The sequence below is a fragment of the Phyllobates terribilis genome, unplaced genomic scaffold (genome assembly GCF_046119375.1).
Source record: "Phyllobates terribilis strain yellow unplaced genomic scaffold, ASM4611937v1 Scaffold_11__3_contigs__length_659146591, whole genome shotgun sequence".
Taxonomy (NCBI): domain Eukaryota; kingdom Metazoa; phylum Chordata; class Amphibia; order Anura; family Dendrobatidae; genus Phyllobates; species Phyllobates terribilis.
In genome coordinates, this window is record NW_027362771.1 from 470007590 (window position 1) to 470030695 (window position 23106).

The 23106-nt window shown below is 42.3% G+C and overlaps 1 protein-coding gene across 2 annotated transcripts in view; it reads left to right on the forward strand.

Moving 5' to 3' along the window:
* Window positions 1-1490: 1490 nt before the first annotated feature.
* Window positions 1491-23106, forward strand: part of ARRDC4 (arrestin domain containing 4) — an 87004-nt gene continuing 65388 nt past the window's right edge. Inside the window, exon 1 of one of the 2 annotated variants that reach the window (XM_073653325.1) lies at window positions 1491-2339. In XM_073653325.1, the coding sequence (XP_073509426.1) occupies window positions 2108-2339 (232 nt within the window). In that variant the 5' untranslated portion in view covers window positions 1491-2107. The remainder of the gene's footprint in view (window positions 2340-23106) is intronic. The other variant, XM_073653324.1, reaches the window with a different exon arrangement.

Sequence of the window (23106 nt, forward strand, 5' to 3'; positions counted from 1 at the left end):
CATATCACATTATGATCATGCTCTGATCACTCTCTGATCAGAGCATGATTAGCATAATCGGACCAATTTTCCCGGATAAAGGAAAATACAGTCATGTGACCCTAGCCTTATAGGGAGGCACAATGAGTTGTGATGAGCGAGCATGCTCATTACTTGAGATTTATGAGCATGCTCGGGTGTTTTCCGAGTATCTTCAGCGTGCTCGGGTGATATGTTTGAGTTTCTCCATGTGCATGATTTGCGACTGTTTGACAGCTTTAATACATGTGAGGAATGCCTCGGGTCACGCGTGCCTCGCCCGAGCACGCTGAAGATACTCGCCGAGCACCCGAGCATGCTTGCCGAAAGGGTTAACAGAACATACTCGCTCATCACTAACAATGAGGGATCATTATTATACGGAGGCACAATGGTGGATCTTTATTATAAGGAGGCACAATGGAGATTATTATTCTAAGGAGGCACCAATAGGTGTTTCATTATTATAAGGCAGTACAATGGGGATCATTACTATGAGAAGGCAAAATGAGGGAGGGAGTCATTATTATAAGGAGGCACGGGGTATTATTATTATCATCATCATTATTATTATGAGGTATAGGGGCGCATTATTATTATGTATTACTATTATTATTATAAGGAGGTATAGGGACATAATTATTATTATTGTTTTAAGTAAGCACAGGGAGACTTTATAATGAGACATGAAAGGAGGCACAGGTGGTATTTTTACTATTATAATAAGTCACAGGTGGCATGGGCCTCAGGGTTGCCGACTTGACCTTTTATTATTTCCGGACAGCTAACTAAAAAGTCAATATTTTTACGGACACATTGGAAAACCATGATAAATCATTACAAATATAAGTGATCCACGTCTACAGCCTATAATTCTGATATAAAGACATCAGCTGCATTCATTTACTGTAATGATAATTACAATCAAAATAATCCATGCAAGTTTCTTCAGCTTCAAACCAAATTACGGACGCAAATTTTTTTTTCACAGACGGCAAAAAGAAGTGCTCTATTTTTACAAACTGTCCTGCAAGTTGTCACCCCTGATGGGCCTGTCTGCTTTTACATGGAAGGGCTCAATTTCAATATGTGTATAATATATATATATATATAACCACACACACATATATATTTATATTTTATGTTTCAATGAATTTGCTAGTTTAATGATAATTCATAGGTTTTTGTTTAATTTTCCATTAATAAAAACAACACATCAATCAAAATTATCTATACTTTATTTGTTAGGGGGTTAAAAGTCAGATTCAGCTGTTTATTTGTATACTACTAATATCTGTTCAGAGCATTTCTTTTTCTATCCCACATGCTCCTGGCCATGCTCACAAGAAAGTTTAACCTATGCTCTGCAGTCAGTTATTCGGCTCCAGTGTCACATACTCTGCATGCAGTGCTATGAATGAGGCAATGGGTGGAGGAAGACATCCAGCCTAGCAATAGGCTGAGAGGAAGGAGTGAGGCAGGGTTTAATATCAGGGAAGTGTTCAGACTGATCTCTTGCTACACTCTGAACTCAGACACCTTCAGGGGATCAAAACAACAGAGGATAAGTGGGCAGTAGGACTGGAGCATTCATCCCAATCGCCTTAGGGAATCTTGCAAGCAGCAGCTCAACTCTGCACACTAGGAAGTTCTCCAGATGTCCCATGTTGTGTGCTTGACTTTACACCTCATGGTCAGATGACAATTAGTATTCAGCCTTGTTCTTTCACTTGTGGTCACAAGTTTTCCCTTATTGGTTTGCATTGTGTGCACTTATAGTTTCGATGACAGACGGCGGTGACTTATTCCAAGAAACAGTCCAGAGCTCATTTTGGAATCCACAAGATCATCTTGTCATTTGCTCAGCAAATATAACACTTTTGCAACTAAGGCGTACCGGCGCCAAACTTAGCGCAGGCCTATCGGAGGTCTTTTTGCCCCCTTAAACCAACCATTTTTATTTTAAAAATTTTTAGACAAAAGATATTATCAAATTTTTGCAAACAGCCCCAGTATCTGTTTCTTTTAAGGGCTTGCATGACATCTATATATTCGTTTATCATGTTATAGCTTAAATTTTGGGGTAAAAATGGTTGGGCGACTTATTATGAACATTGTGCTTGAAAATGAAAGGAAAAATGGCTATGCTGCAGGTGAATCTGTAAATGGACAGGTGATTTTGGAGCTGCTGGAAGATACTCAAGTGTTAGGGCTTCACCTACTTGCACGTGGAGGAGCATTCGCATCTTTTACAGGGAAGAGAGGAGGAGAATCTATTGAATGTCTTAATGAGGAGATCACCCTACTGGAAATATCCACAGGTGAGGACAACAGAGAAAAATGCATTATGTTGTGTTGGCTCAAAATGTAATTGGGATAAGAGAACATTAGCATGTAAATGTTCAGGAGGGATCATTACTTTATATGACTGTCGGTTATCTAAATTGTACATTGCTTTAGAATATGTTGGTGACATATAATTAAAGCCTATAGGTATTTTCTGTAAGGGTATGGCTACATAACCTTTTTTTTTAGGTTGACAAAACTTGTTTTTCTAGTGGGGAATGCTGATTTTCCTTACCATTTTGTAAACCTAAAGTGCCATTTTTAGCATGTTTTGTCGTTGTTGTTCCCGGAGTGCTTTTTTTGACTATCAGCAGTTTTTTGGGGTCTTTTTGAAGTTTTTCTTCATCATTTTTAGGGTGTCTTTTGTACTGGAGTTCTCCAGATGTTTTTTTAACTTAAAAAAAAAAAAGCCAGTAGTTTTTTTAAAGGAAAAACGCTTAAAAAGACGCCCAGGCGTCTTTTGAACCTTCCTTTTGACTGGTGTTGGAAATTATAGAGTTTCTTCAGAACGGAAGACACCCAAAGAAATGTCAGGTTTAATTGAACTGGCGTCTTTGCAAACATGAAGCTGTTAAAAGATGCTAAAAAGACTAAACAAATGAGCAGCATAAGTGCATTCTTTTTAGCATTCTCTTAGGGTATGTGCACACGATCCGGACAGGCAGCGTTTTGAACGCAGCATACTTTATGCTGCATCCAAAGCGCTGCACACAGGTGAATCCGCATGTGTTCATTGAACCATGCGGATTCACTGCATCCTATACATTGTACTGATCTAATTTCTCATGCGGAGACTAGTGACTCCACAAGAGAAATTGACATGCTGCGGTCTGGAAAGACACGCCACATATCCGTGTCCGCGGGTGATCCGCAGGTGCACGGAGGCGCATAGTGGACATTAGATTTATACAAATCCCATCCACTATGCTGTAACATCTGGCCGCTATGGGTTTGACGCTGCATAAGCACGCAGATTCAAACCCGCAGGGGCTCCTGATCATGTGCACATACCCTTAGCACTTTCACAGGCGTGTTTTGGAGCGGGCTCGCTCCAAGCCCGCTTGAAAAGTGTTATATAAACACATGCAAAGTTTTACAGTAAAAGCAGTGAGACTTCTGAAATCTTGTGCACCTGGTGCTTATTTTTTCCTTGCAGAGTAGAACCATCAAAGCGTGTATCTTTCAAATCTTCAGTATGTTTTTGCATTTGGATGAATGGGGGGGGGGGGTTTGGGAGCCTCAAAAACGCTTGTATTTTTGGCAGCGATTTTTCGGCCAACACTGTTTTTTTTTTTTTTTTTTCTCAGCAGAAAAATCCGCTGCAAATTCTCAATATGTGCACATAGCCTAAGAGAAGATTTTGGTAGGTCCAAATTCACAAACACATTAAGGCTATGCGCCCACGATGCAGAAATGAAGCAGAAAATTTCCGCTTCATTTCTGCATCTCCTTGCCCGGAAAAATGCGTGCAGAATTTGACACGTGTTTTTCGTGCGTTTTACAAGCGTTTTGCACATGCGGAATTGCCATGCGTTTTCTAATGCATTATAGATGGCAATTCCGCATGCGTAAACGCACAAATAATGGACATGCTGCTGATTTTTGAGCGCGTCAAAAACACTGCGGAAAAATCCGCAGCATGGGCATTGAAAGTGAGAAATTTCATTGGGGACAATGGGGGAAGGATTACCAAGCGTTTCCCAAGCGTTTACGCTGCAAAAATTCCGTAGCATAAACGCTTGAAAAATGCATCGTGGGCACGGACCCTAAAAGTCAAAACCGTTACGGACACAGCCCAGCATGGGAGCCCTGCAAAATTAAGAAGGACAGATTTGCCTAATGCTCATGCAGACATCCGTGCAAATCTGTCTGAGCACGGACCACAGTGGATTGACTGACCTCAGGTCTTCCAACCCGAGCCGCCTCATCGAAACACATGTCGCTGTCATGCTCCAGTCGAGACCAACGTGCATTGCGGTCCAAGATCTGACCGATTTACAAGGACGTCTGCATGAGCCCTATGGCTACATTCCCTCAATGCACATATGGTGAGTTTTTGATGTTGCAGAGTTGCTGCACTATTTCCGTACTTATTATGTCAATTGCGTTTTTACGCTGCGTTTTTTGTCTTTTGTTGCTGAGTCATTCTTTCAATAAAGCTGCTTTGTTTTTGATATTACCTGGTGTTTGGCTTTGGCAAAACTTTACTAATTCAGTCACGTACGGAATATTTGCTTTTTTTTATGCGTTTCTGACATGCCCCCTGGGCCGCGCGTGTGTAGGGATACCCGGAACCGGACCCGTTGTGGATGCTGGGGGTTGTAGTCCTTGCGTGGCGGGGACCCGGTCCCGTGGCTCAGGGTGGTCAACTCAAATGGCGGTCTATTTATGTGGTTTTGATGATATTAAATGTCCGACTACGCCACCCGTGGATTGCGGTCAGGATGAACCGCCGCTGCAGGGCAGACCGCTGAGGCTGGTGTTGTGGGTGCAGCAGAGTGTAATACAACTCCCCACGGGAGGAGTGTAGCCTCAGGGCAGTGTATGCGGAGGATGGGGGTGATGGTGCAGGGGAGCAGCAGTAACGACACAGTCAGTGATGCAGTCCAGGGCCTTTACTCACAGTTCTTATTATCCAGACCACTTCTGCAGGTAACGGCTGCCCACGTCGTACTGTGCTCACCAGGTGAGGGGCTCAGACAACTCCCAGGTATCTCCGGAGTGTTTCACAGGGCCCCCTTTGTGTGTCCTTTCTCTGGCCTGTCATACCCCGCCAGTGACCTCGCTTCTGTCTGGCTGCCTCGGGCCTTCTCTTGGTAAACTTGGCGCCAGTTTCCCTGACCCTATATGGTGCCTTCCTAGCGGGTGTAGCGAGGGGCTGCGCCACGTGAAATGTCACAGCCTCCGGTTCCTAGCTGAGGGTAGTTCCCAGCCTCCACTAGTTTCGGGGACCGGTCTCCCCCTTTGGCCTGACCCTTCTACGCAGGTAGATTCGGGCGTGTGGTGGCGACTCGCCGGTCCACACCCCTGGGGTCCCTTCTTTCCTGGTTCCTGGAGCCTCCTCCGCTCCTCTTCCTTCCTTCTGCTTCCTCCAGGCTCCGGCCTCTCTCTTAGGCCTGCCTGCGGAGCAGAGCCCCTGCTCCCTCTTCTTCTCTCACTGAACTGACTTCTCTCTGATCTAAGATGGTGCCCACCTTTTATACCTCCCTCTAGGTGCACCTAGGAACTGCTCTCTCCTTCCTATGCACTACAGGGTTCCCCCTTCCTCGGTGTTCCCTCCCCCCACTCCAGCCAGGGACAGGGACTGTCGCGCTGTGCTTGGAGCATATCGGTCGCCCTGTCCCCCAGAAATGTGGTGTAATGCATGCAGGTGTCGGGGTCCTGATCCACACTCCATCCTTACCTGGAAGTGAGATATTGCACATCTGGTTGAGATGCAATACCTCTGTAGCAACCGAGCCCTCGGGGTGCTACATTTCCACAGCGGAAATGTACTAAAACCGCTTATGCGTTTTTTACCTGGGAATTTTCCGCATCTAATGCAATTCTTTGGAGAAATCATAAAACTGAGTGTACCCGTAAGAGAAATTGACATGTTGCTTATTTGAAACACGCACCGCAGGTCAGATTACGCTGAGTAAAAAAAAAAAAAAGCACAGTGTAGATAAGATCTCCTATATAACCCATTCATTTTGCTGGAATTATAAGGCTAAGTTCCCATGATGAGCTTTTTTTGAGTTTTTTTTTTTTTACTCTGTGTATTTTTACTTAATGGGTGCAAAAAATCTGCAACGTCAAAAGCTCATTGTGGGAACATAGCCTGAGACCCTGCGTTTTTGACATTATATGCTTTGACAAAATTTTGTCACAGAATTTGATGCAGATTTGCTTTAGAAAATCCATTACTTGATTTCATTCTATGCACTGCAGATCAAATCTGCACCATAAACTGGCGACTTTAAATCCATACCAAAGGTTGTTTCCTGTTGATTTGATAGAATCTCATACACTTTGCTGCAGATTTTTCGTTCCGAAAGTTGGATTGAAAATCTGCATCGTATCTAACACGTGAACATTTTCTTTGGCTCATTGACATATCAGGTTGTTTGTGATGAGAAAAACTGATCAATTCAATTACTTTTACTTATCTAATTTTAGTCTTTTTTTTGTTCTTTTCTGTCTGTTTTTACCATCAGTGTGGCATCTATTATTCGTGTATGCTAAAAACTTGGAAACTTTTCTATCTACCCATTAGATAATAAAAACCAACAGCACTAGGATGCAACAGAGAGAACATCTGTGTTGTCCATTTCTTTCACTGACCCATTGACTTGTATTGATGATTTTGATCTGCAAATCCAATCACAATAGATCCACAAAAAAATGAACATGTCCATAGATTTTATTGGGTATGTGTTCTATCCACAAACAAAACGGATAAAACATATACGTGAAACCCGGACATCTGAGTTATCCCTGAGACCCCAATTGATCAAAGTGTTTACGCCAAAATTCTGTCATAAAACACCTTCAAATATTGCACAATTTTTTGCGTTTGCACACCAGTTTTTGCCAGCTTTGCCGAAATGCTTAAAGCTGTGTAAAAACTGGAGCAGGACAGAGCGTGGCAACGCCCACCCAACAAATCATAAATTCTAAGTTCCCACGATGAGTATATGGTGCGTTTTTTATGTTTCATATTTTTGCTATGAAAAAAGTTCCAGCACAATGAATTGGGATTATAGATGTCCACTTTGCGCCTGCAGTGCGTTTTTGAAATCCACAACATGGCAATTTGTCTTGTGGTAAATATACATTTTAATTTTGGATTTTCCCCATAGACTTGAATGTGACAAGGAAAATCCACAGGTAAAAAAAAAACCTCATGTGTGTTTATTACATTTTCTAAATGAAAATGCACTAAAAATGAAATATATGATATGAAGTTTTACCAAAGCTAAGAAACCGGAAGTATCCAAAACAAGCAGTTTTATTTCCAACATAACATGGCAAAAGAAGACTAAAACCGCAGCTAAAAAAAAAAACATTAAAAAATGCAATGTAAAAACCTACAAGTGATCCAATTTAGCTGATTGGTTGCAGATTTTGAGCAGTATTTCTGCACATCAAAAACTCACCATATACTCCTCATAGGAATTTAGTCTAGGGGTAGCGGCATTCTTTACACCAGAAATGTTATTCCAGTCACTGATACGATGTGCCGAATTCACTAAGTGGCATGCACCTTTCAATAAGTTAGTTAATTAGGCATAGTTTACCTGCACACCTACCATTATAACTGGCATACGAAACGCCAGTCTTAATTAATCGGGCCTAAGTATATCTTTTTGTCAATCTACAGTTTTTAAGCATGTGTTACACGCATGCCGCTAGGTTCAGATAGGGGCGAGACAGGTTACATGAATTCTTTGGAATCCTGGGGGAACCGTTATTCAGGGCTACCATAGACCATGTGCTGCAGCTTCTCTCAGGCACACAGGGGTATTGACCCTCAGGCACAGACACGTAGGTTGTTTCACTTGCTGACCAGACACACTTGACAAGAGTTCTCATAAACAGTAGAACAGTAGCATTTAATAAGAAGCCGCACAGCCAGTGCAAGTTAAGTCTTAAGAGCAACAGGCTCCAGCGACAAACAGTACAGTTTCCTTAGCAGCACAGCAGTTCACAGTCTTCCCAGTACTACAGGACAGCACAGTTCTAATGCACTGGCACATTAATGAACACAGCATTCTTTACAGCATAGTGAGATGGAGCGAGGGGGAGGGTTTGCTGAGGGAGATGATCCCTGTGACACCATTTCTTCCAGTCCTTATCTTTCTGCCTGACAATATTCTGCACTGTTAGTTCAGGAACTGTACCTGACCTGTGCTTAGCTTCACTCCTGACTTGAATCCTTTTCACTTGCAGGGGCGCTTCTGTGACATACTTGCAAGCCTCTCCCACCTTTTAAACACACAGATGGCATCCATGCGCTATCTGTTTTTTTTTTTTTTGTTGGTTTTTTTATTATTATTCTTTACAGACCCATTAACTTGCATTAGCGACTTTGATCCATGACTTATACAGTCATGGCCAAAAGTGTTGGCACCCTTGAAATTGTTTCAGAAAATGAACTATTTCTCCCAGAGAATTAGTGCAATTATTTATGTCTTGTTATATACATGTTTATTTCCTTTGTGTGTATTGGAACAACACAATGCTTGGTCTGGGGGATAATGTGTGCAAGTGGGTAAATAGCTGGCTGAGTGATAGAAAGCAGAGGGTGGTTATCAATGGAGTAAGCTCAGGGGGTGTCAGGGTTACTAGCGGGGTGCCTCAAGGGTCTGTCTTGGGCCCTATATTATTTAATATATTTATTAATGATCTAGTGGAAGGGTTGCATAGTAAAATAGCAATATTTGCAGATGATACTAAACTTTGTAAAGTAGTTAATACAGATGAGGATAGGGCACAGCTACAGGAGGATTTAGATAAATTGGGGAGTTGGGCCAAAAAATGGCAAATGGGGTTCAATGCCGATAAATGTAAGGTCATGCACATGGGAAAGAAAAACAGCAGTCACCCATACATATTAAATGGGAAACCGTTGGGGAAATCTGACATGGAGAAGGACCTGGGCGTCTTGGTTAATAGCAAATTAAATTGGAGTGCCCAGTGTCAGGCAGCAGCTGCGAAGGCAAATAGAGTCATGGCATGCATCAGAAGAGGAATAGGGGCATATGATGAGAACATTGTTCTTCCTCTGTATAAAGCACTGGTAAGGCTGCACTTAGAATATTGTGCACAGTTCTGGGCTCCGGTGCTCAGGAAAGACATATTGGAGCTAGAGAGGGTACAAAGGAGGGCGACTAAGCTAATAAAGGGAATGGAGGGACTAGAATACCCAGAGAGGTTGTCAAAATTAGGCCTATTTACTTTGGAAAAGAGAAGGCTTAGGGGAGACCTCATAAACATGTATAAATACATCAGGGGGCAGTACAGAGATCTCTCCCATGACCTGTTTATACCAAGGATGGTGACAAAGACGAGGGGGCACACTATGCGTCTGGAGGAAAGGAGGTTCCTGCACCAGCATAGAAGGGGCTTCTTTACGGTCAGAGCCGTGAGACTCTGGAACTCTCTGGGAGAGGAAGTGGTGATGTCCAACAAACTTAATGAGTTCAAGAGAGGCCTGGACACCTTTCTTGAGAACAATAAAATTACATTTTATGCTTAGTGATAGTTAATTAATCCAGGGATTTAATCTGACTGCCAGATTGGTGTCGGGAAGTGAATTTTTCCTCAATGATGTAAATTGGCCTATACCGCATGTTTTTTTTTGCCTTCCCCTGGATCAACGCTGCGGAATAGCTGCAGTGCACAAGAAATAGGCTGAACTGGATGGAAGCTTGTCTTTTTTCGGCCTTATAAACTATGTAACTATGTAACACAAAAAAAAGAGAAAAAAAAAGGTAAATTGGACATAATTTCACACAAAAATTGATGAAAAGTTGCAGCGCATGATAGTCTGGATGGTGGATAAGCAGCTCCAATGAAATTCAAGCTGTCCTGCAGGCTCAGAGTGCATCAGTGTCAGCGCAAACTATCCGTGGACCTTTGAATGAAATGAAGCGCTATAGCGGGAGACCCAGGATGACCCCACTGCTGACACAGAGAAATGAAAAAAGCTAGACTGCAGTTTCCAAAAAATGTATTAGAGTAAGGCTGTGTGCCCACGATGTGTTTTTTAAGTGTTTCCGCAGCGGCAGGAACGCTGCAGAAATGCTTAAAAAAACGCATGGTAGGAGGCCTGCCATGTCCCCAAATGATAATCCTCATGTGCTGTGCACATGCTGCGGATTATCATTGCGGAAAAAAACGCAGCACTACCAATTATTTTGCGGAAGTGCTGCGTTTTCGCCGCCATTGACTTGCATTAGAACGCGCCAATTCTGCAAGACTGCACCTGTACTTGCGTAATTGGCGCATTCTAATGTGCGGATGGTACCCGGGTGTAGAGGAGAGGAGAGTCTCATCCACACCCAGGTACCATTAAAAAAGGTGTAAAAAAAAATAAAAATAAATATATATTTATTTACCTTTCCGGCGGTGCGCTCCTCCTTGCTTCACGGCACTTCGCGATGGAATGAAGGACCTGCGCTGACGTCAGAGTCATGTGACGGGTCACGCGACGCTGATGTCGGCAGGTCCTTCTGATACCGCTGCCGGCAAGGGAGAACGGAGTGAAGCAGGACATCGGGGGCCATCGGAGGGTAAGTATACATTTATTTTTTTATTTTTTGACATTCTCTCGGGTCACACTATATAAATCCATGCTGTTTGCATGGATTTATATAGTGTGACCAAGTTTTCAAGCACTTTCCAAGTGATGCTAAAACTGCTTGGAAAGCGCTTGTCAACCCGCATGCGGAAATGCAAGTGAAGAACGCTTCACATCCTCATGTACCTGGCAGGAAAACGCATGTACAATCCGCATTCGTTTTTTTCTGCCAGGGAGATGCAGAAACGCTCAGGAAAAAATCCTGAGCATTTCTGCATCGTGGGCACATAGCCTTAGCCAAAATCCTTCTGGGAAAGCATCTTGTGGACAGATAAGACCAAGATAGAGCTGTTTGGTAAAACACATCATTCTACAGTTTACCAAAAACGGATTGAGACCTACAAAGAAAAGAACACAGTACCTACAGTCAAATATGATGAAGTTTCAAAGATGTCTTGGGGTTGTTTTTCTACCTCTGGCACTGAGGTTCCTTGACTGTGTACAAGGCATTATAAAGTCTAAACATTACCAAAGGATTTTGGGTCACAATGTAGTTCCCCGTGTCAGAAAGCTTGGTTTGCGTCCTAGATCATCCATCTTTCAGCAGGACATTGACCCCAAACATACTTCAAGAAGCACCCAGAAGTAGATGGAAACAAAGCACGAGAGTTCTGAAGTGGGCAGCAGTGAGTCTGGATCTAAATCCCATAGAACACCTGTGCAGAGATCTTAAAATTGCTGTTGGGAGAAGGCATCCTTCAAATATCAGGGACCTGGAGCAGTTTGAAAAAGAGTGGTCCAAAATTCCAGTTGAGAGGTGCTAGAGAAAGCGATTGGTTGCACAACTTTTGGAATAAATAACTGAAATCAAACATTAAGTTGAGGGTGCCAACAATTTTGTACGGCCCTTTTTGGGGGTTTAGTGTGAAATTATGTCCAATTTGCCTTTTTTTTTCTTTTTTTTTTGTGTTCCAATACACACAAAGGAAATAAATATGTGTATAGCAAAACATGTGTAATTGCAATAATTTTCTGGGAAAAATACTTCATTTTCTGAAATAATTTCAAGGGTGCCAACACGTTTGGCCATGACTGTATGAGAAAATGTCTGTTCAGGAGCTTTTTTGCAGACTGTGTCCAGAAAAAAACACGGACATGTGAACACCACCATAGAATATAATGGGTACATGTCCTTTCCATGAAAAGCACTGATAGAACACGTACACGAAACATGGACATTTGAATGAGGCCTTCGTTATATTTGTTTCAGGGAATCCTGAGTACCAATCAATATGGCCAATATGGTTTATCATACAGATTTCCCAGACACCAAGAAGTAATCTGCGTAGTAATAACTGAATGGATGTCAGTGTGGAATTCTGGGTCATATTTGTGTTAGCTTTATTGGGCTGACAACAACAGTCTTTAAGTGGTATGGTGAGGTAGCACTTCCTAATCAAAAAATATGTTTCAAAATATGAATGTTGTATCCAAATTTTTTGAAACTTTTATGCTGAAGGCTTAATGTAGAGATGAGCGAATCGCTCCTCACAACCCTGGACCACGGTCACGGCCAGTGCTCTCAGGCCATGGACAAGAGCTGTGTAAATTTCCTGAGGTTCAGGGTTCCCTTGCATGGCATTTGATTCATTCGACTGGCGTGGTGTCATTTGTGTAGTGTATGGTGCACAGGTGACGTTTCTCCAGCATGGTTAATCATAAGCAGAGTCTAGGATCCTGAAGGAAATTCGCACAGCTCCTGTCCAGTGCTAGAGAGCAATGACCTGGACCATGGACCAGTGTTGCACAGTGTTGCGCAAATTACTCATCTGTAATTAAGAGGTTGTCCATTATTAGAAAAACATGGTTGATATGGGTTGTGTGTAATATTGCCGTTTAGCTCTATTCTTTTCAATGCTGTTGAGTTGCTATACGAGAAACAACCCATTGTCAGGGGTGGTATTGCTTCTGATAGAAAGCATCCATGTATTTCTAATTCTGGACAACCCCTTTTAACCAGTATGAAAACCCTGCACCCTCACCGAGCAGCTGAGGGAATGGGCCGAAATACCATGTCCCCATCAATTTATTGCACAGACACAACTTTATTTATGCCACTGTGCTTGAGCAAACAAATGAAGAGCATGCATAGATGCCAGTAAGGATATGTGCCCACAATGTGGAGCCGCTGCAGCCCCAACACTACAGAATAGCCGTGCGGCTTTTGCCCTCATTATGCAAATGAGCGGCCATGATTTTTTATTTTTTTTCACATGCGGACTTTCCTAATTGACATTAATCTATGGGGAAAGTCCAAATGCGGACCTTCAAGAGAAATTGACATGCTTCAGGTCTGAAAGATGTGCCACATGTCATTTTCCGCGGGTGTTCCGCAGGTTCATGGAGACGTATAGTGGACATGGGATTTCTCCATCCACTATGCTGTAACATCTGGATGCTGCGGGCTTGACGCTGCATAAACACGCAGCTTCAAACCTTCAGCGGCTCCTGATCGTGGGTACGTACCCTAAATGTGCCATATGTTCACTAAAGTCGATGTTTCACTGCATTTGTATGGCATGTCATCACTGCTGGAATGTAAACACATATCTGCGGGCAACCCCTGGGACCGTTCTGGGATTTTGGGTCCAGTCGGCGGTCCTATCAGTGATTGACCGATTTCATTTGTATAAGTGTGCACACAGAGGGAACTGTCAGTCACTGATAGGACTGCCCACTGGACCAAAATTCCAGAAATAGCAGAAGTTTAAATGATGAAAACAAGGGTTATACCGAATCTTTCCCCCAAAACTATATATCAATCTGCTCAGCTCCCCCTGATCTATAACATGCTGCCCGAAGATTGGATGTCAATTTCGTGGTGACAGGATCCCTTTAAGCCCTTATACACCACTTTATGATCAAGACAGAATTAATTATCAGAGGGCAAAGAGCTAATATAACCATATTTTGTAAATGTAATCATAAAAGCTTTATTTGTATACTGTACGTGCGTGACATTGTGCACAGAACTCCCGAATGTGTTATCTCATTGTATCCCAGTAACCGGAAGCAATCTGACTGCATGGTAAAGATTTCTGTGTTAAGCAAAGGCAAAATTCCATACTTAGCATAGTTGGTGATGTTTGTGATTTATTATGACCAATGAACTCCTCACACGACATACTTTTGTAAGTAGGGCCCTTATTTGTCTTTAAAATGAATTTGTTAAATTAGTCAAGGTATATTACTCACAAGATAGGCTCTTCTCTTTATTTATGGCTCATATCAGAGCATGGGTGGACACAGACAGAAGAGGGCCACTGCTCAAGAGCAGTGTATGGGCCCTTTGTAGTCCAATAACTGATCAGAATGCACCAGTTTATATGTCTGTGATATGTGCAGCTCTTGGGGACCTGTGCAGCTGCACAGTTGGCACTAATAGTATGTCTGCCATCGTATCAGAGTAAAAATATGAGACTCCATAGCAGATGTTATGTTGGACTGCACTCGATCACAAACAAATTCAACAGAGTTTACGACAAAAATTAATACGGCCTCTATTCTACGTACTGTGTTTTTTCCTTCTTTGATTGGTCTCTAAGTAATTTGATTTCATTCTGCACCATCCATCATTCAAAGCAGTGCTGGACATAACCATCTCAGCGCCGAGGCTATAAAAGTCTACATGGCAATCAAATTTTGCTACCACATTACCTCTGTACACTTAGCCTGAAGTATACCTAGGGAGTTTTTTTAGGACTTGTACTTTAATTTTTCACTAGGCCCTCATTCACTTTACAGAGGTCAAAAGTGTGTTGGGGGGTAGGGGTTTGGCCTCCTGGCAGGTATTCGCCTGCATACTATATTTACTATGTAGGAGAGTGCAGCAGACTGTGCTTTCCTATACAAAGAGCTACCGTAAAAACAATGTATACCTTGGTGTATAATTTTTTTTCAATGGTCCCTTTGTGGAACGGACATTAGGGCATTCATCTAGACTGTGACTACTATCCGATATATACTTCCTATGCATATACACCCAAGTGACAAGCTCCGTGTGTAGCAAGACTTCCTATTCTTTCCCGCTTTTAGGTTGTCACATTTCTGTTCCTGTGTTTACATGCCTAGGATTTTATGTGTTTTTTAACAGTTTATGAATTAATAAAGATTATTGCCGTGATTCATCAAGATCAGTGTTTATCCCGTAGTCCTGATAAAGGGGTGTGGTGGAGTGCAAGGCTCTTGATTCTTAATTTTTGTATCTCTAAAAAATTATGTATGAATTAATTTTATTTCTTCATATATGTATTAAAATTTAAAAAAAAAAAAAAAAAATGCAGTTTTCACACGGGTAAGGAGGGCTTAGTCCTAATTGGGCCCAACCCCAAAAAAATTTTCAGGGGAGGCACAGAATATCATATACTGCAATTTTATAGCCCTTACAAAGACATTTTCCCTTTACTGAAGCCCCTTAGTGTTCCCACACACTAAAATGGCCCCCACTAGCACTCCAAACAGGTTATATGAGGGGCCATTATACTATCGGACAGTATAATGGCCTCTGCATGACCTTCCACACAGTAAAATGGCCTCCCATAGCACTCCAAATAGTATGATGGCCCCACAAATAGCCCTCTACATTTTATGATGGCTCTCACAAATAGCCCTCCACATAGTATGATGGTCAAAAAGTACTCATTGATTAAAAAAAATTAAAATACTCATCTCTCCTTGTTCTCACACTGCTCCAGTCTCTGCAGTGGTCTACACTGCTCGTCACAGCGGTCGCGATGTAATGATGTAATCGCGCCCACTGTGCGGAGACATCAGACACACGTCAGCTGACAGCTTCCTCTTCCATCATTGCTTGCTGCTGTTGAAAGGTGGACGGGGGTGTCAGGAGCCAGCGCTGGCACCAGGCCCCCCCAAACTCATGGGCTCTCATGCAGCCACATGGTCTGTCGCTGTTAGGTGTACGACACTGTTTAGACGCTGTCTTCATGGTGCTTCAGGAAATCTACATGTACTTTAGCCACAATAAACAGACATAGACCCTATATTTTGTATTGAAGCATTTAATAAGCGTGTACAAAGCTCATTGTGAAGGGAGAGGAAGAAGCTGTAACATCACCAATTGTGTTGGTGGATCCTGTGTATACCAGATGTGTACAGCTGTTACCTACCATTGTAATGCTGCCAATAGGGAGTCTGCTGAAAACTTCCTGGAAAGACCAGGAAATATGAGTGCAAACAAGCACCAGTGGCCAATGAGAAAATTGCAAGATTACTAACTTTTTCTTTTTTATAAAGATCATGATCTGCAAAAAGAAACATTACCTATTTTTTTAATACTTCATAGAATCATAGAATGGTAGAGTTGGAGGGGACCTCCTGGGTCATCTGGTCCAACCCCCTGCTCAAAGCAGGATTCACTAGATCATCTCAGACAGATGTCTGTCCAGCCTCTGTTTGAAGACGTCCATTGAAGGGGAACTCACCACCTCTCGTGGCAGCCTGTTCCACTCATTAATCACCCTAACTGTCAAAAAGTTTTTTCTAATATCTAATCTGTGTCTCCTCCCATTTAGTTTCATCCCATTGCTTCTAGTCTTTCCTTGTGCAAATGAGAATAAAGATGATCCTTCTACAATGTGACAGCCCTTGACATATTTGTAGACAGCTATTAAGTCTCCTCTCAGTCTTCTTTTTTGCAAGCTAAACATTCCCAAATCCTGCAACCGTTCCTCATAGGACATGGTTTGCAGACCAGTCACCATTCTGGTCGCTCTTCTCTGAACTTGCTCCAGTTTGTCAATGTCTTTTTTTAAGTTTTGTGGTGCCCAAAACTGTACACAGTATTCCAGATGAGGTCTGACCAAAGAGGAGTAAAGACCGATAATGACTTCACATGATCTAGACTGTATGCTTCTGTTAATACATCCCAGAATTGTATTTGCCTTTTTTGCTGCTGCATCACACTGTTGACTCATGTTCAGTCTATGATCTATTAGTATACCTAAGTCTTTTTCACATGTACTGTTGATTAGCTCTATTCCTCCCATTCTGTATATAGTAACATAGTAACATAGTTTGTAAAGCCGAATAAAGACTTGCGTCCATCAAGTTCGACCTGTTAGTTCTGTAATTGCTAAAGTTGATCCAGAGGAGGGCAAAAACCCCAAATGATTTGGCCAATCTTCACCTGAGGAAAAATTCCCTCCCGACTCTGAAACCAGCAGTCAGAATAAATCCCTGTATCAACCTACTATTTTATTTTATTTTTAAGTATACGCTGAAATCTGCCTGGTATCTAGAAATGCATCCAGTCCCTGCTTGAACTGGTGTAGTGAATCTGACATTACCGTCTCCTCACTCAGTGAATTCCATATTCTCACTGCTCTTACCGTAAAGAACCCCTTCCTATGCTGGTGCTGAAACCTTTTCTCTTCCAGTCTTAGTGAGTGCCCTCTTGTTACCGTAATATCCCTCCTTTTGAACAAATCCCGGGCAAGATCTCTATACTGTCCCCTAACATATTTGTACACATTTATTATGTCCCCCCTCAACCTTCTCTTTTCCAGGCTGAATAGTCCTAGTTTTGCCAACCTCTCTGGGTATTGCAGTCCCTCCATTCCCTTTATTAATTTTGTTGCCCTCCTTTGTACCTTTTCAAGCTCATTTATATCCTTTCTATATATTGGGGCCCATAACTGAGCACAGTATTCCAAGTGTGGTCTGACCAGTGCTTTGTACAGTGGAAGAACAATGTTCTCATCCTTTGCAGCTATACCTCTTCTGATACATCCCATTACCCTGTTTGCCCTTACAGCAGCGGCCTGACTTTGGGCACTCCAATTTAGTTTGCTATCAATCAGGATGCCCAAGTCCTTCTCCATCTCTGAATTCCCCAATGATTTCCCATTCAGTGAGTACTGGTGACTTCCATTTCTCCTTCCCATATGTATGACCTTACATTTCTCCTCGTTAAACCTCATTTGCCATTTAATGCTCCACCTACCCAGCTTATCCAAATCCCTCTGTAGGTCTGCACTGTCCTCTTTTGTATTAATTGTTTTACATAACTTTGTGTCATCTGCAAATATTGATATTTTACTATTTATCCCGTTGACTATGTCGTTAATAAAGATATTAAATAACATTGGGCCTAGTACAGACCCCTGTGGTACCCCACTAGTGACGCTTACCCAATCTGAGTATATTCCATTTATAACCACCCTCTGCCTTCTATCCTTTAGCCAGTTAGCTACCCACTTGCAGACATTTCCCCCAGCCCCATCATTCTCATTTTGTATACCAACCTATTATGTGGCACGCTATCGAACTCTTTTGAGAAGTCGAGATACACGACATCCACTGGTTCCCCCTGATCTACTCGAGAGCTAACCTCCTCGTAAAAGTCAATCAGGTTTGTTTGGCAGGAGCGATTCCTCATGAATCCATGTTGGTTCGGGATTAAAAGATTATTAGCATCAAGATGCTCCGTAATTGCCTCTTTAATGAAGCTTTCAAAAATTTTGCCCACAACGGACGTCAGACTCACCGGCCGATAGTTTCCAGCGTCACGTTTCGCTCCCTTTTTGAATATTGGCACTACATTCGCCTGTCGCCAATCAAGTGGCACAGACCCAGTCTCAACAGAGTCCTTAAATATAAGATATAACGGTCTGTCTATCACATTACTTAGTTCCCTTAGTACCCGTGGGTGTATGCCATCAGGTCCTGGTGATTTGTTTATTTTAATGTTACTGAGGCGTTTCTGTACCCCAGCTTGGGTTAGATTTGTCATACTTAGTGGAGGATTAAGTTTGTCACTTCTCATTTCTCCTGTTAGTTCGATTTCCTTTGTAAAAGTTGTCGAAAAAAAATTATTTAATAGATTAGCTTTATCCTCATCTTTCTCTATGATTTTGCCTTCCTCACTTTTTATCGGTCCGATATTATCCGATTTAATCCTTTTACTATTAATATACGTATATATGCTTTTTTCATTTTTATTGCCCAGATGTAGTACTTTGCATTTTTCCCTGTTAAAAACCATTCTGTTGGTTGCTGCCCACTGCTCCAGTTTATTTAGGTCTTTTTGAATCCTCTCTCTCTTCTCTAGTATTAGCTATCCCTCCTAGCTTTGTGTCATCAGCAAATTTAATCAGTTTACCCTCAATTCCTTCATCTAAATCATTGATAAAGATGTTGAACAATACAGGTCCCAGGACGGAGCCCTGTGGTACCCCACTTGAGACATTCATCCAGCTGGATGTGAAGCCATTTACAACCACCCTTTGAGTCCGATCACTAAGCCAGTTATGAATCCACCTAACAGTTGCCTGGTCCATTGCATACTTGGTCATTTTTTCAATAAGGATGGTGTGAGATACTTTGTCAAATGCTTTGCTGAAGTCAAGATATACTATATCTACAGCATTTCCCTGATCCACCCAGTCAGTGATTCTGTCATAGAAGGAAATTAAGTTAGTCTGACTTGACTTGTTAGTTACAAACCCATGCTGACTCTGGTTAATCACTTCATTCTTATCTAGGTACTTACATACATGTTGTTTAATAATTTGTTCAAAGATCTTTCCTGGTATAGAAGTCAGACTCACCGGCCTATAGTTCCCTGGGTCCACCTTCTTCCCCTTTTTGAATATAGGAACAACATTTGCTCTTCTCCAGTCTTCTGGGACTTCTCCTGTTCTCCAAGAATTTTCAAAGATTGTGGAGAGTGGTTCTAAAATTTCTTCTACGATCTCCTTCAGTACTCTGGGGTGTAATTCATCTGGACCTGGAGACTTGAACTCATTTATGTTAGCTAAATATTCCCTCACAATCTTACTTGTAACACAAAAATCTGATTTAAACAGTAGGTCACTTTCTGATTATAACTTCCCTTCAATGAAAAAACAGGACAGGAATTGCTGCTTCTGTAACTGGTTCCCATGTGTTTTAGCTATGTAGACTTTATATGGGACACAGTGACATCAGAATTCCAAGGTCCTAGAATACTGAGCTGCCCAGTGTAACAGCATGTGCTACTGCTAATTATATCCTCTGTGCTAGCGGAGGGAGAATCAGCATTTCATTGCTTACTGAATGTACAGCGGTAATGGCACACCCACTTGTCCTACCGCTGTACATCACCAATCAAATGACTAGTGACCAGTTGCTTTCACCTTTCACCAATATTTATTTAAAGTTGTTTTCATAACTGTACAACCCTTTCTTTATACTTCCACCACATAAAATAAAATAACACTACAAACTTACCTTCTGGGCAAGTACATCACTTTGAGGATGTAAGCAATATGTCCCGGTGGTCACGTGACATTATTTCACGTCACTGCAGCAGCCAGTCAGTGTCAGCCAATCAGCTGCAGCCTTTACTATTCCGCCAGAGTGCAGCTTTGATGGAATATTAAAGGCTGCAGCCGATTAGCGGCAGTTAATTGGCTGCAGTGGTCACGAGATTTAAGAATATCAGGTGATACAAGAGGACCCATCGCTGCAACTGGAGGAATGGTGCCAGCCTGCAAGTCCAGTATGCAGTGCTTTTATTTTATAATGGGCAGTCGAGCTATTAACCCCTCACCCACATCCACCGTACATGTATGGCGCAAGTAATGGGTGTATGGAGTTGGCTCATGACGCGAGCTCTCCCCATGCCCAGCAGGTCATGGCTGTGTGTTATAACCAAGACCTGCATTTAACAATCGAAGCGCTGTTCTTCGATTGTTAACCTGTTAAATGCCGCTGTCAAACTCTGATCTGATTTGTCTAAGGCTAAGTGCCCACGATGCAGAAATGCTGCATATTTTTTCCGCTTCTCCCTGACAGGAAAAACGCATGCGGATTTTACATGCGTTTTTCCTGCCAGGTAGAAGCGTTTGTCAAGCGTTTTTGCATGCATTTCTGCATGCGGGTTATCAAGCGATTTCCAAGCGATTTTAGCAACACTTGGAAAGTGCTTGACAACTTGGTCACACTATATAAATCCATGCAACCGGCATGGATTTATATAGTGTGACCAAGTAATAGTTGAAAAAAAAGAATAAGAATGGTAAAAAATAAAGATTATACTTCCCTTCCGATGTCCCCCGGTGTTTTCTCCGCTCCGTCTGGTCTCTTGGGCAGCTCGCGGTGGTGTGAAGGACCTGTGGTAACGTCATTGAGTCATGTGACAAGGAGACATTTTAGGCATTTAAGAGATGTTCCCACCATTTGAAGTAAGTGCATATTGCTGCAATATGCCAGAACTTCCTTTTTTATTTTCTTTTTGCCTTGTTTTTTATTGATTTTTTTCAAAAAGACCATTGATCAGTTCACAACAGTCAAAACATTAAGGCTATGTGCCCACGATGCAGAAATGAAGCAGAAAATTTCTGCAGCATTTCTGCATCTCCCTGGCAGACAAAACGCATGCAGATTGTGCATGCGTTTTTCCTGCAGAATACATGCGGATTCACATGCGTATCCACATGCGTTAACGCATGTGTTTCCGCATGCGGACTGACAAGCACTTTCCAGGCGATAGCATCACTTGGAAAGTGCTTGACAACTAGGTCACACTATATAAATCCATGCAAACGGCATGGATTTATATAGTGTGACCGTAAAAATAAAAAAATAAAGCTATACTTACCTCCGATGCCCCGCCGCGTGTGCTGTCGCGCTTGTCCTGGCTTCTTCCTGGTTGCCGGGCTCTCGCGAGACAGCCCGCGGTCATATGACCGCGACGTCATCTCAGGTCCTAGAAGGAGAAGCGCTGCCGGCAAGCAGAGAGAAGCCGCCGGACAGGTGAATATAAACTTTATTTATTATTTTATTCTTTTTTTCACAGGTACAATGGTACCCAGGTCTGGATGAGAGTCTCCTCTCCTCCAGAACTGGGTACCATCCGCACATAGAGACGCATAGAATACGCTTGTCCAAATGTACAGACGCACATTCTATGCGTCTCAATGCAAGTCAATGGCGGCGAAAACGCAGCGTTTCCGCAAAATTAAGGGACATGTTGCGGATTTTTGATCGCAGCGTTTACGCTGCAGAAAAATCCGCATCATGGGCACAGCACATGCGGATTTCCATTGGGGAACATTGCTGCCCTTCTACTATGCGTTTTTAATGCGTTTCCGAAGCTGCAAAAACGCCACGGAAACGCATTAAAAACGCATCGTGTGCACACAGCCTAATAGTAGTTAATGCAGACTTACGGTCAGTTCAATTAACAAAGGACATCATTGCAAGGTGGAGTTGGTCATTTATAGCAAAATAAAATGGCTTTGAAAAGTTGCAAAATTTTGGCGCAACTCAAGTTTTCACGCTAGTCTTTCCAAACTTTGCCAAAATGTGCGTAGCTAAAGCAAGACAGGAGTGTGACAAATTCATGAAAAAGTGTGGTGTTCTCTACACCAGATCAGAAATGTTGCTCCAGTCAGTGACTGGAGTAAGAGGCATGCACCTCTTCATAAATTTGGAGCATTTACCTCCACCACATTCCCTCATCAAGACCAACGAGAAAATCCGGGCCGGTCTTGATAAATCAGGGCCATAGTGTTATAAAATGAGGTATCCAGTGCAGTGAAGTCAAGCTAAAGATCTTTAGAGTGTCTAAGGCATAGATGGGCATAGGCAGATCTTTGCAAAGTATTTGCCATATACAGTATGAAATTATAGAACAAGGTAATTGGAACTAGACAAGAAAACCAGGAAGAAATGGGAGGGAGTTGGAGGTCTGTTTACAGGCAATATGTCTTTTGAGAAATGTTCATGTATAAGCAATTCTGCCAAAATTGGAATGCAGCAGGTACTCTTGACACATTGACGTCACTAAGAAGAGGAGCAAAACTTCGCTGGATCCAAGAGAAGGTGGCGGTAGGTGAGTATATTAACACACACATATTCTACATACAAATATACACAGGTTTAGTAAAAAAAACAAAAAAACATTCTAGTTACCCTTTAAGTGGGTCGAGGGTGACCAGACCTCTTCAATAATTTCTATTCCTTTAGCTCCAACATATTCCACAGCACTTTACATTTCAGAAGGTACTTGTACAGGCACTAAAGACATTACAGAGTAACACATAATACAACACATTCCAAGTGGAGTGAGGACCCTGCTCACAAGCTACAATCTGAGGAAATAGAGGGGACACAATGTAAAAATAAAGTGCTTGTCTTAATAAAAAAGTGTGAAACTGAAAATATGTCTTATATTCTAGGTTCTTCAAAGTAGCCACCTTTTGCTTTGATGACTGTGTGATGCCCAGCTGCGCTTGGTATCACAGATCCTAGAGGGGTGCATTACCGGATTCCTCCACAAGAGGCCCTCCTAAGCATTCACACACCTCCACCTTCCACCTCAGACCACCAGAGGGAGCCCGTTAGGGAGATATAAAGGGAAGGTGGAGCCAGGCAGCCCAGAAAGTAATTCAGCA